This window comes from Lycium barbarum, chromosome 1, assembly GCF_019175385.1.
Source record: "Lycium barbarum isolate Lr01 chromosome 1, ASM1917538v2, whole genome shotgun sequence".
NCBI classification, from domain to species: Eukaryota; Viridiplantae; Streptophyta; class Magnoliopsida; order Solanales; family Solanaceae; genus Lycium; species Lycium barbarum.
This window is the reverse complement of record NC_083337.1, coordinates 135,231,974-135,245,283: the sequence shown is the minus strand read 5'-3', so window position 1 is coordinate 135,245,283 and position 13,310 is coordinate 135,231,974. Positions and strand designations below refer to the sequence as shown.

General features: G+C 38.2%; 2 protein-coding genes across 3 annotated transcripts; one reads left to right on the top strand and one right to left on the bottom strand.

Moving 5' to 3' along the window:
- Positions 1-4,421: 4,421 nt before the first annotated feature.
- Positions 4,422-8,967, top strand: LOC132638761 (uncharacterized). 2 transcript variants are annotated; one of them, XR_009581883.1, is made up of 3 exons: positions 4,422-4,745; positions 6,460-6,529; positions 8,498-8,967. XR_009581883.1 is itself a non-coding variant. In XM_060355540.1 (2 exons), exon 1 carries the CDS (start codon positions 4,551-4,553, stop codon positions 4,722-4,724), a length of 174 nt encoding a protein of 57 aa, XP_060211523.1. In that variant the 5' UTR covers positions 4,426-4,550; the 3' UTR covers positions 4,725-4,745; positions 8,498-8,967. The 2 variants fall into 2 exon arrangements, 1 of the variants encoding a protein (XP_060211523.1); XM_060355540.1 differs by lacking the exon at positions 6,460-6,529 and having other exon boundaries at positions 4,426-4,745.
- A 678-nt stretch (positions 8,968-9,645) lies between these two features.
- On the bottom strand, positions 9,646-13,133 carry LOC132638752 (putative glycerol-3-phosphate transporter 1). Its single transcript, XM_060355530.1, has 3 exons — positions 12,957-13,133; positions 10,787-11,829; positions 9,646-10,686 (listed from the first exon to the last, which is right to left on the bottom strand). Exons 2-3 carry the CDS (start codon positions 11,748-11,750, stop codon positions 10,127-10,129), a joined length of 1,524 nt encoding a protein of 507 aa, XP_060211513.1. The 5' UTR covers positions 11,751-11,829; positions 12,957-13,133; the 3' UTR covers positions 9,646-10,126.
- Positions 13,134-13,310: the final 177 nt, after the last annotated feature.

The following is a 13,310-nucleotide window of genomic DNA, read 5'->3' as shown; positions in this document are numbered from 1 at the left end:
AATCGCCGTCTCGAAGGGCCCCCTCTAAAGAAGAAGCCCGAACCAAGCTTGAGCTGGCTGCGGCCGCTGCCAGCCGAAAACGAAGGCTTTCCGAGGATGCTAGCGCATTTTTTTTAGGAGGAATTGGTCACCGGTTGCAATCTTTCCGCCGATTACTACAACATTGGAAGGAAACTATATCAGGTGTGGTGAATTTGGAGAAGGGCGAGGAAAGCGAAGCCGCTGAGAGGAAAGGAGAGGGGCCACCCGAGCCAGTTATTTATAACACCGGAGAGGCTGTAGACGATGCAGGCGCCAGCCCTTCTACCTCGCCTCCTCCGGCGGAGAAAGACGAGTTCGACTTGGAAGCTCATCTCTCCTACCTTGCGGGACTGCTCCTCCAGGTATGTTACTTATTTAAGTTTATCACCACCTTTCTTCAAAATTTCTCATTCTTCCGCCTGTTTTTTTTTTGTTTCTCAGAGGGCCATGTTTCCATCACTTCTGTGCTTGAGATGATCAAGATCTCGCCTTCTTTATCCAAAGAGGTGAGGAGACTACAATCCGATAACTCCCGTCTAAGGATTGATCTGTTCGAGCTAGTGACCGGTAGGTCATTTTTGGACTCTAAATGGACAGAAGCGAGAGAGGCTAGCTGCCCACTAAGAAATTTAGGAGAGAGTGGCTCGGGCGGAGGCAGAGGGGTTGGCTGCCCAAGGGCAAGTGTAAGCACTAGAGGCTTCCGAGACGCGGCTCAGGGCCCATAATGCCCAGCTGCAGCAGCTTGGGGCTGCCGATCAGCACTTTTCTAATCTTATAAAGGACTATGCCGTATTAAAGACCCGGGCTGATGTTCTCCTGGATATCAAAGAGGGCCGCATCCGAGACATTAACTCTACTATGATAGATGCAGAGGTGGATGTGGAGGCCGCCGACATCGCTATAGATGACCTCCATGACCGGACCCCTTCCACCTCTAATGCTTCTTCTAGTTCTTCGAACGATAAAGATGCCGCTCCCCCCGCTTAGCTAATGTTTTATATTCTACAGGCCTTCGTGCCCTGTTAAAACTGCTCAGGCTGTTGTGCCTTTGATTGTTTTTTGTGTTTTGTTGAAGGTTGGGTCTGTCTATCCTGAATCTGCTTTTTGTCTGAGCCTACGTGCTCATAGTTATGTTCTTTATTGTTTTTCTTGCCGGATATCGCGCCTGTGTGTCCTTAATATGTTTGTCTGAGCCCGAGTCCTCAAAGAAAAATGTTTCTCGTGGTGTTTATATATATGTATGCGATTGCGTTTACTTGATTTCTGATTCCGCATCTATTCCCTTTTTACGCTTTGATATGTGCTTTTCTGGCAACAGTAGTGATAACAAGTAATCTTATTGGCTTTTATTTTTAACCCTTAACCGTCGGGGTGTGACCACTATGCCCGTCTACCAGAACTATGTTTATATTCGAGTGTTGGTGTTTAAGTTAAAAAATCGATGACCGGTGCACCCGTTTTTTCACTTTAGCATTTTGTGTTTGAGGCCATCATTTTTAACTCAATTCGGGTATGTCACTTCTAGAAACACTTTTTGCGATCAGGAATTACTCATCTAATTCACAATAAGAGAGGGGAGGCCCCTGGATTTCTGTGATGATGAGGAAGACGTTTCAACCTTATTTAATGGCACAAAGGTTCATAGAACCTACACACTCAGACGCTCTAAAGGCCGTGTCGTGTGTTTGAAGCAGTTTTTACGGGGCCGTATAGCTTCCGAGTTCGGTTTTTCCCCAAACATTTTTGTTCTTTCAAGAGATACCTTATTGGCAAGTGCTCTGAAAAAATAAGTGAAGATTCTTATTTCGATTTCCCTGAAGTTTACTTGAACAAACTGCTTGATTGAAGTATAACATTTCTTACATAAAATCTTAGAAAGATATACACGGGCGGACAGAGCTATGCAAAGACTAGTGTGTCTTTTCTCCTGGCAGTCCCAGTCCTTGTGCATCTGTTCGGCTTGCTTGATACCCTTTCTCTCCCCCTGATACTTGTTTGTGAGGTACTGAGGATTCTAGTATCGTGTTTAAAAATATTTGGTAGAGCTCTCTCCAAGTTTTTCGACTTCTGATCGAATGCGACACGTTTATGTGTTATTGCCTCGTTAAAAACCTTGCCAGTAAAACCCATTTGGGACAAAACCTAGGCTAAGAAAAATAGTGCAACACGTGTCTTCAGTCCTCCTTCCAACAGTCAGCAAAGAGGGGAAACAGGTGGTTCTTCCCGGAGTGATTCCTATCATGGAGAGGAAGCAAGTTAGGGTAGAGTAAGTAATGTATTTATACAATCATACATGTCACCCTTACCAAAGGTAGAATCTCTTGAGATGGCTGACGTTCCAGCTATTCTTTAACTCTTTTCCGTGCTCATCCTTGATCTAGCAAGACTCTTTGCCCGCGATCCCCACTATTTGGTATGTGCCTCCTATTTAGGACCTATTTTGCCTGCATTGACGTCCGACATTGCAAGGGTGACCTTTCGGAAGACGTAATCCTAATTTTGAAATACCTCAAGTTTGTTTTTCTGTTGAAATATCTTTCAACCCTCTGCTTCTGTGCTACCATACGTACAAAAGCCATTTCCCTTCGCTATTCGAGCAGTTCCAACCGAAGAGTCATCACCTCATTGTTAGATTCTTCCGTGGTTTGAGTATATTGGACGCTTGGTTCCCTGATCTCCACAAGTATCAGGGCCTCGGCCCTGTACACCAGGGAGAATAGGGTTTCTCCCATTCTTATTTTCGGAGTAGTTCTATATGCCCACAACACCCTAGGTAATCTTTCCGCCAATTTCCCCGTAGCGTCTTCTAGCTTTTCTTGATATTCTGAATCAAGATCTTGTTGGTTGATTCTGCCTGCCCATTTGCACATGGATGGTATGGAGAAGACGCTAGTAGTTTGATTTTCAACCCTTCCAGGAATTCGGTGACCTTTGCCCCCACAAATTGAGGACCATTGTCACAAGCTATCTCTTTCGGCACCCCAAACCTACATATGATGTGATCCTAGATGAAGTCGATCACTTCTTTCTCCCGGATTTTTATGAAAGCCTTTCCCTATATCTACTTCGTGAAATAATCTGTCTGCACTAGCAAGAACCTTACATTTCCCACGGCTCCTGTTAATGGGCCTCCGATGTCCATTCCTCATTTTAAGAAGGGCCACGAGGCCACCACCGAATGAAGTAGTTCGGCGGGTTGATGAATCATTGGAGGTTGTTGCTGGCATTGTCACATTTTTGAACGAAGGCTTTAGCATCTCCCTCCATCCGGGACTAATAATATCCGGCCCTCATTATTTTTCTGTTCAGCAACTTGTAACCAGCATGGTCCCGCAACTGCCTTCATGTATTCCTCTCATAACGTACTCTGCTTCTGCAGGCCTTAGACAATTAGTCAAGAGGGCCAGGTATGACCTGCGGTATAGTTCCCCTTCATGCATGCAATATCGTGCTTCCTTGACTCTTAGAGCTCTTGCTGCTTTGGCGTCTTCCGGGAGATAATTCGTTATTTCGCTCTACCAGTCCCATGTCAGGCTAGTGGCGTTTACCTCATGTACGACGGGACTCAAGGCGGAGTGTATGAGGTGCACCACGAAGTTCGATTCTGCTTCCACTACTAAAAAAAACAATGTTTAGCGACATAATTTCAGCGACAGACCACATTCCGTCGCTAACTAACGACAGATTAGCTACGGAATAATCATGTTGTTGCGAAAACAATAATTAAAATTTAAGTTCATTATATAGTGACGGATTAGCAACGAAAATAATAGTCCGTCGCCTTAAATTTTACTATGGATTCAGCAATAAAAGGGGCACGACAAATTTTATTAATACCTAGTGACAGATTTAGCAACGAAATATCCGTAGCTAGGTCTTTTGATTTTTCTCTAAAAAACTTATACTTGCAGCGACGGAAAATTCCATCTTTAGTTTTTTTTAATTAAAAAATTGAGGTACTACGTTGCGACGCAATAGAAATTCCGTAGTTAATTCTGTCGTTAGGTGTAAATTACGTGATAGAGCCTGTTTTGGTCAAACCAGCTTATAAGTCATTTTTTAACTTATTTGAATGTTTGGTAAAATAGAAAATAACTTAAATTAAGTTAAAAAGTGCTTAAAATAAGCTAAACCAAGATGTTTATCAACCCCACTTATTTTTTTGGCTTAAAAGCCATTTTGATTTGACCAACTTTACCCTTTTATCACTTATATTTTCTGTTAATTTCAATACTACCATTACTTCTAAAAACCCTTTAAGCACTTTCATCTAAACACGTAACTTCTTATTTATAAAATAACTTTCAGCACTAAAAAGATACTTTAAGCACTTATGTTTAAAAGCCAACTTTTTTTCAACTAAGCCAAACGGGCTTTATATAGTGTAAATATTTTCTCTTAGTCTAATGTTCGCTTTTCTTCAAAGGCATATTTGGGAATAAAAAATTTGCGCAGTCCAAGGCAAACTCGTCCCTACTAGTTTTCTTGCAAATCCGTGGCATCACTTGGCGCAAATCAAGAAGAGAGTGATGGGGATAATAAGAAGCAGTTTTTCATTCATATCAGGAACTGTGTGCGGTATATATATAGCACAGAACTACAACGTTCCCAACATTCAGAAGCTTATAGAGAAGGCCTTATTTAAGGCTAAAGATGTTGAAGAGAAATACCGCAAGCCCCCCAAGCCTGGGGATCGCCTTTAGATTCAGTCTCTTTCATTTCAGGTTTAAGCAATCCCCAATTGTTCGAATAATTCTTGCTAATGACAAGTACAGTTTGACCCATACAATCATTAGTGTTGTCACCTAAATTTGACTTGTTAATGATGATTTTTGTTCTCCTTTTTCTTTGATTTTCGCTTTTATACGTTTAGGAATGATTTTTCTAGACCACTTGAACTGTACTCAATATTCATCTAATAGTTGCTTAATTTGTGTAATTACGTTTTAGTTGTCAAGTTAGGTGTCAAGCTTTAGCAGGATTTAGAACAATTCGAATGGTAGACCAGTTTTCTCTTTATGCTAGAGACATAGGTCAACCATAATACAATGCATTAACAATATTTTTCGTATTAAATTAGAAAAAAAAAAAAAACAGTATAATATATTTCCTGAGAAATTGTTGTTGCTATGCATCCATCCTGGTGGAGATTGTTTACCTGGAATCAGAATTTTGTTAAGGCAGAAATCTAGTCAAAATCTGAGAATTATTATGGTTATATCAGCTAGAAGTTTTGTTTGTAATGGTGAATAGTTGCATATTTTTCTGATAGGTAAAGATTTATCTACCTTTAGGCCTTTCACATTGAAATTTGCAGTAGAGGAACAATTGTGATACGCTGACGATGGAACAGTGAAAAGCTGTTTGGCTGCGGATGCCACTTAGCCATCTAGCTTTTGGTTGATTTTTTCCGGAACATACTAAACGTGATCACTTCTGGAAAGTCTTTTCTGTCATTTCTGGCACTGCTCGACAGCTATACCTCTTTGGTGATGTTTTTTTTTTCTTTTTTCCCCAATTGTTTGACCGTCAGATATGTGTTCTTTGTGTGCCGTCAATGTTCTGAAGATATTGCATTTTCTGGGAGGTAAAAATCGTCAAATGTGCCTTTGAATGATCCTAAGGAGAAGTTTCTGAAATCTAGTTTTTGTGGGATTTTAGTGTCTGAATACAAAATCTATCTTCTAAAACAGTTGTATGGTGGATATTTTCTGGAAACAGAACTAAATTGCAAGCCATGATTTTGCAAAAGTGTCACCTAGACCCATGTCATTCATTCCAACTCCATTATGATGTAAACATTGTATCCAAAGAAACATGTACTTCCTAGCGTAGTATAGAAATATAAAATAAAGGATTAGTAAGGGATTTGTGACTTTGGTCATAGGCTCGGGACTTCCAACGTGCAAACTAATCCTAGTATTTAAGTAAAGGGTAGAGGGGCGAGTCCATGGGGGGGGGGGGGGGGGGGGGCTGTGGTTGGTCTTAAGGATTTGCCCCAACGGAGTTCTCGTTCATCTGAAAGAAAGAAAAAGATTGGTTCAAGAGAAATAATTGTTTTACATTTTGGAAAGATGCATAAGATGAGAGGAGCTTATGAAAATACTTTACACAATAAAAAAGAAAAGATAAAACAGTTGTTAAAAAAAAAAAAAAAGAGGATTGGGTCAAAATGACAACATTTAAAAGTTTGTCTGTAAAAAAGAGTTTAGTTTATGGTGGAGAACCATGATTATTTGTTTTTGGTTTTACGAAATGATTCGTAATAGGCGATACAAATTAGTTGGAATTAAGTTGAGTCATGTTAGTATGTTATAGGTCAAATGTTTTCTAGGAGTCTTTACTCCTGTCAGAGATTTATATGCTGTAGAAAATATAGAGAGCATCTAGTGCTTTTTTGTTTTTATTTTCATTTTATTTTATATAATATTGGAATAGGATGAACTTAAATGAAGCCACATGGACATTGATGATTCATACAGCCGATCTCCACTTGCATGGGATTGAGGTATATTTCTGGTTGTTGTTTGAAATTAATTGGTTTTGGTCTTTGAAAGCAAATTTATCATGTCAAAAACCTTTAGTTTTTTAAAACCAAAAACTTTTGGGAGCATACATAATTACCGGCTACTTCCTTTTTCCCCCCAACTTGTCCCATTTTGCTTACTACACATCTAAAGTTTGTGGCTGTCCTATTTTAATGTCAGTTTTCTTTTACAAAATGTGATTTTTTTTTTTCCACCTGTTTTTCTCACCATCTTCTCCTTATCGTTTTCTCATATCTCAATCATACCCGCTTAAGATTTGTTTTATCTCAATCACGATCTTCTTCTCCAACCACAAACTTGTCCTGAGACATGCCAATTGCCCACAAATTGTTTTCGACAACAATTATAATACGACAGGAGTAAATTTGGTAATGGGAAGTTGAAGAAGTGTCCATGGGTGTATATGAATGGTTAGATTGTAAGAGGTCTTGGATTTTTGTTCAATGGTGTGAAGAAGTTTGTTAAAAAGTAAGTATGAGAAGGAGAAGCTAGTTTAATAGAGAATGGTGTTTGCCCAACTCTTGTTCAGAAATTATGGCTTTTGATTGGAAATTATGGTGTTTGCTCTTATTTTTTGCTCCTGACACGCCTCAACGCCTCAACTTGAGTTAATACTATTTGTACCACATTAGCAAATAAGGGGATAACAATTCCACTTCACACAAGTCTAGAGGGGTTGTAAGACGCTTAAAAGATTTAGGTGTGTAGTTAGCTAAAGGGAATAAGTTGTGGGAGAGGGTAACTATGTATTCTCCCATAACTTTTCTTAGAATTATTTGAACTGAAGACAACCGAGGAGTTTTACATTCATCTAGGAGAAGATAAGGATGTCAAAGAAGACGATAAAAACCACTGCACTTCAATCCCAGATTGGGATTGGCGATATCAATCATCAACAACCATTCCTGACATAGATAAATAAGTCATCTCGATCTAGTAGAAATTTACAATGCAAAAGCATTTTCCAACCTGCACCTCGCATTGGATGCACACAGTGTTCTTTCATTTGGGTCTCGCACAAATACCTTGATGCTTGCTTATGAACCATATCAACATTTACTAGCCACATTTTATTTGCAGCAATGAATCTTTGATGGTATTCTCTGCAAAGTAAGACTACTATAATCGTGTTAATTTGATATTTGTTGAGGGCTGAATAGAATCTAGGGTTCATCTCTGTTTCAAATCAGTTGCATTCTCGGCGTATGATTAATGGTTCACTACCTTAGGTAGTCTTTAACGATGGAAAAATGCAACACAATTCATCTCCTAAATGTTATGGCAGTGTAATGGGCTAATGGTGTTTGATTTCAACTGATGTTTGTTCGATGGGACTACAAAGACAAAAACTGACAAGATGCAAAATATTGAACTCTTGCAAAGTTCATACTTTTCTCTCTGTCATTGATGTACTTAAGGGTTGTGAGTATTGCAGTGGGAACCTGTAATAAGTGCACACTGTGCAACATTAGCTAGTTTGTTTTGCTGATATTGCTATTGTTCCCCTCTCTGCTAGGGTTCTGACTTCAGAGTGTCATGAGGTGAAAGTGCTTTCTTATAATGTGTTTTTAGCCCCTGGTATACTTGGTAAAGTATCAACGCAATGAAACCTAGCAGAGGATAGTTTTGTAAATATACAAGCTCATATATTTTTTATAATCCAACAGTATGTCCATGCAAGGGTTATTTATTTCCCATCAGCAATTGCCACTCTTTACTGTTGAGACAGGAATATGACTTTGCGAAACATTTCCTTGGTATATTTGTTTTTAAAAAAAAAGTTTCCTCGGAATGTAGTCTTCACAAAGTTTCTTCCCCAGAAATCATGATTAAAGTTGTCCTCATTTTTGTATTAGTGATTTTTCACAAGTTAAGCTCTTCTTTTATGTGCCCATCTAAGTATTCTTGTAATATTCTACTTACTGCAGGATAGCGAGCCATAAGAAAGCCCGTCTGTTTGGCATACTTGTGAAAGGAGAAATCTTGATTCTTTAGAAAATGACATACTTAGAAGTAAGGGAGTAACTGTAATTTCTATAGTCTAGATATTGGGGACAACCAATGATAAAAGTGTACTTCTGCATGCTTTCTTACTCTACTGTACGGTATTGTGGTTATATCTGGTGCATTGTCTACTTCCTGCTGAGTTGGTGTTCTTTCTCTGCTGCACTTCTTCAAGACGGAAGGGGCCAGGCCAGATGTGAAGCTTGTGCATTTTTTTCGTGGTGTATGTGATTAAAAGATTTAAGAATGGCCTTGTAGATCGTTTTCTTTAAATACAGAGATGTTAATATAGCTCTGCGGCACCTCATTTCTTGTGAGAGTGGGACAATCATGTGTGTTGGTCTTTGTAAACCAATCTCTTAAAATTGTTTTATTTCATGTCTTTGGTACTCTACTGCACTTTCTAGTTTGTTCCGTTTCATGAGATTACTGGGTCAAAGGTTGCAAATAAAATGCATTTGATGCGTATATCATTTGTTTTTCATATCGACTTGTCAGATATAAGTGTATGATTTTCATGGATTAATCTCCACAACAGTTGATGGAACGGAGGAGAGCTTGTCTTAAAATTTGGTCGTACATTATAGTATTTTTCAAGATCAAATGGGTTTTAGCATGTTCAGTTATCTCAGGTTAGCTCCAAAGAAAGGTTTGTTTACCTTCATGACGCTTCGATTGTTAACTGTGAGAAGTATTGTCCTTACTTTCTGACATAGACTTGACATATTTGGCTAGTTTAAGATCTTTTCCCTCAACATATCAAAATGTAATAAGACAAAAATAATTGATCTTCTTCACTGGGATTATTCAATTAAATTTGTCAAAAGCTAGTGCCATAAGTAGGAGAGTTTTGTGAGAAGTAGTAGTGATTATTTCAGAAAGTTATGACTCTCAAACGTCTTTGGACACTCCTTTATTCAAATTGATGTCTGGTTTAAATGGTAGTACACCATTGTTTGATTTTTATATCTAGCTGATCCCTCTTCTGAAATGTAAGAGCAAACGAAGAAAAAGTTCCATCCTCGGAGGTATTAAAAAAACAACTTGAACGATGCTTCAATCAAGAATTGGAAATTATCAACAAAATTCAATTAGTAGTTGTCCCATCCAATTAAGTTGTACAAGGCTTTTTGGCCAGGGCTTCGATACATGACCACAGTGTCACTATCAACATATACAGTGGTATGGAAAAAAAAAACTTTTATTTTGGAGGATGTATTGGCATTTGGCAAGAATCAAACGAAAAATGCGTACAAACTCCCAACCACACTAATACTATTTTACATCTAGGTGTTTGATCCTTTATGGCACACAAAATGTACATGTGAATACGTATATACGATGACCAGAGGAGTCATCTCCAGTTTTCTCCCTTTCAGAGTCAGTCTCACAAAATCAAGAAGAATTCATATCCCCATCTTAAGTTGTACTCCATACAAAATCCTAGGCCATTTTGATTTGAGCATTTCTACCTTTTCATCCCTTTGACCAAAGTCTAATATCCAAACTGCGTCTGAAAATGCATTTGGATTTATCACACAATTGTATGGCAGTCACACTTCAAGATCGATAGACATTGGTCTGGATGATCCTTGAGACCTCGATTCTTGAATCTTTCCATTCACCTCGGTTACAACTAGCCTAGTCAAAAATAAACCAGCAATTAAAGCTGCTCCCATCAACATTACAAAAACTGCATTCCAGCTCTTCGCTGAAATGTAACCCGTTATAAATGGTCCAACCGCAGCACCAATTGAGCCAGTTCCATCAATAATAGCAGTGACAGTTGCAAGTGCTCGTGAATTACCCTTCAAAGAGCTATGTGTTCCTAAGTCAGCTGAAACGGCAGTTGTTATCAATGCATAAGGGCCATTCACAAACATTCCAGTAATCACCATGAGGATGATGTTTATAGTCATGGAGATGTGTCCATAGCTGCGATATAGGTATAGAGCTGGGATAACACAGTACATGAAGCTAGCAGCTGTTATGGCTCTAGCATCCAACTGATCAGAGATGTAACCTGCTAGGATTCCACCTACTACCCCTCCAACATCAAACAATGTTGATAAGTTTCCAGATTCCTCGTTAGACAAATATCGTCCATCTATAGCTGCAATAACATTAAACATACAGAAGGGTTGAGATTCACTTTACATAATTGAGTAGAAAAAAACATGTCTAACATGACAAATATAGAACAGTTAGCATGCCTGTGTGGCTAATGTAGTAAGGCAGCCAATAGAGAAATGTGTAAGCCACCAACTTGGCGAAAAAAAGGCAAAGAGCAAATGGCGCAACCCCCGGGATCCTCCATGCTTCTATAAAACCCACAGCTGATTCCTCTTCTCTGTCTGATCTCAAGAGAGGTTCATTAACTACCTCGTCTTCTTTTCCGGGAGATAACACTTCGTCTTCATCTTTACTACCTCCAACAGATTCAGGATGAACGGGTAACAAAAGGAATACTATCATGCCACTAAAAGCAATAAGTATACCGGGAACAACCATCGACCAACCCCATCCATATTTCAATAAGATTGAGGCGACCAATGACCCCGTAATGTTCCCAACAGAGGTGTGAGCATTCCATATGCCCATTATAAGTCCCCTCTTCTTCTTTCCGAACCAATTCCCCACCACTGCAACTACTGAAGGCCATCCAGTGGATTGGAACAATCCAGCTATCATTTGAACGATCAGATAGTAATAGAAACTATGGATGTTTGCCCAATACCCAACTCCAAAAAGAGCTGTGAATAAACCGGTTCCCAACATTCCCGCTGTCAAAAAAACTCTCAAATCCATCCTATCGCCCACGTGCCCTGAGAAATACATTCCAATGGCATACACAAATAGGAAAGCCACATCAAGATCACCGAGCATTGCTGTTCCATCAGGGCCATCAAATGGAAACCAGCCATCTCTAAACGTACTATTTCGTTGCCATGGTAAATTCGGACCAACACCTAGTGATTGGGGATCGAGTGCTTGTTTCACGATGCTTGTAGTTTTTCTATTAGCATGGTAACTTGTATATGCAAAAAATGTCACAAGTAGAACAATGACTTGATATGTCTTGAAAGACAGGCTTGACTTCTGTATGCTCTCTATATATCGAATTCCCAAGGGCTTGTTGTTATTCTTCTTCGTGGTTGGCTCTGTAGGTGACTCCATTAATAGCCACTGAAGGAACTTGGTTGATCAAGATAAAATGATAACCTTTCCTTCTTTTACATATCGAGTAAAAAACAACCTGGAAAAAGATGCATAAGACTTAAGACTAAATCATTTAGATGTAACCATTCATAAATAAGGAAATTGTCATTTATGATTTATATCTAAGTTGAGATACTCATTTACATGGGAATATGCCTTACTTTGGCATGTAAACTGAATTAATTCAAAAACAAAAAAGGTTGGATGCACATGTTACTGGAGTCAAGGTTGGTCAAGTTTTGATTAAAAATTTTTTTTACAAGTAAAGTATTTTACTATTCTTGACTTCTCATCTCTCAAATTACTATCAATGAAATTTTTCATTATTGCTCTTTACGTCATAACGGATGATCAGGGTCGAAAACTGATACACAGATAATAAGAAGGAAGTACAAGAAAACGAAAAAAATATTTAAATATTAGGTCTCTTGAAATCAAAGGTAAATAAATATTCACATGAACCATGGCTTACTAGTCTAGAAAATGTAATTCATGTGTGACATTAAATAATACTATTGGAACTCGTAAATATTTTCTAAATCGCCAAAGAACAAAACTTAAGTTGATGCTGAAGCAAATTAAAAATTGTATAAAATCATGAGTGTTTGTGACAAAGGGAAGAAACTGGCAGAGAAAAACAGCCCATTGGAACTGCAGTAGCAAAGCAGAGGTTTCCATGTCTGCTTTCCTTAAATATCTCCAACAAGATAATATCTTCCTTAATCCTTTCTAGTTTCTACTACTCCCTCCGTTACAATTTACGTGATATGATTCGACTCAATACGCAATTTAAGAAAGAAATGAAAAGTTCTAAAATTTGTGATCTTAAACGTGTTGTATAGTTATAAAAGAATATCATTAAGTGTAAAGTTAATTATTTTCAGTGTGTCAGGTGAGTTGGAACGGGCAGAATACTTCTTTTCTCCTGATCTTACAACCACAATACAATAGAGCCTTTCTTACACTCTGTCCGTCTCAATACTAGAAATGAACAGAGCAAGAAGATCAACATAAAAATGGAAAACCAAAGCAAAACCACATCAAAGAACTCACTTGGAAGCTCAAAATATGAATAATACAGTAACAATTTGAAAACGAAAAACATAATTCAAATATGAAGAATGTAAAGAAATTACGCATATATGAATAAATTTTAGAGCTAACCTTATCTTTCTGAAATTAACTATTATGTCTTCCTCTACAAAATAAGGCACTCTCACTGAGTCTATGTGAATAACTATTCACAAACTTTCAGTTGCTTAACCCACAAAAAAAAAAAAAAAAAAAGGAAGGTTTAAGTTATCGAAGCTTTTAGTAAAGCAGAGTGTGGGAAAGAGTGGTTATAACCTATTGAAAAAGGCTCATAAATATCCTCCTTCCACCTTTTGATCTAAAAATACTTTTAAAGGTTTATTTTTGGCTCAAATATACCCCTCAAACTAACAACTTAAAATTAACTCTTTTAAAAAGCCAAATGGCATTTTGTAATTGGTCAATAATAAAATTCTGTAATTTAAA

Bases quoted from the DNA above. Each gene is read 5' to 3' on its own strand.
- LOC132638752 (XM_060355530.1), bottom strand. From the start codon at position 11,750: ATGGAGTCACCTACAGAGCCAACCACGAAGAAGAATAACAACAAGCCC. The intron at 10,687-10,786 runs GCATGCTAACTG...ATGTTATTGCAG, and splicing joins TTACTACATTAGCCACACAG to CTATAGATGGACGATATTTG.
- LOC132638761 (XM_060355540.1), top strand. From the start codon at position 4,551: ATGGGGATAATAAGAAGCAGTTTTTCATTCATATCAGGAACTGTGTGC.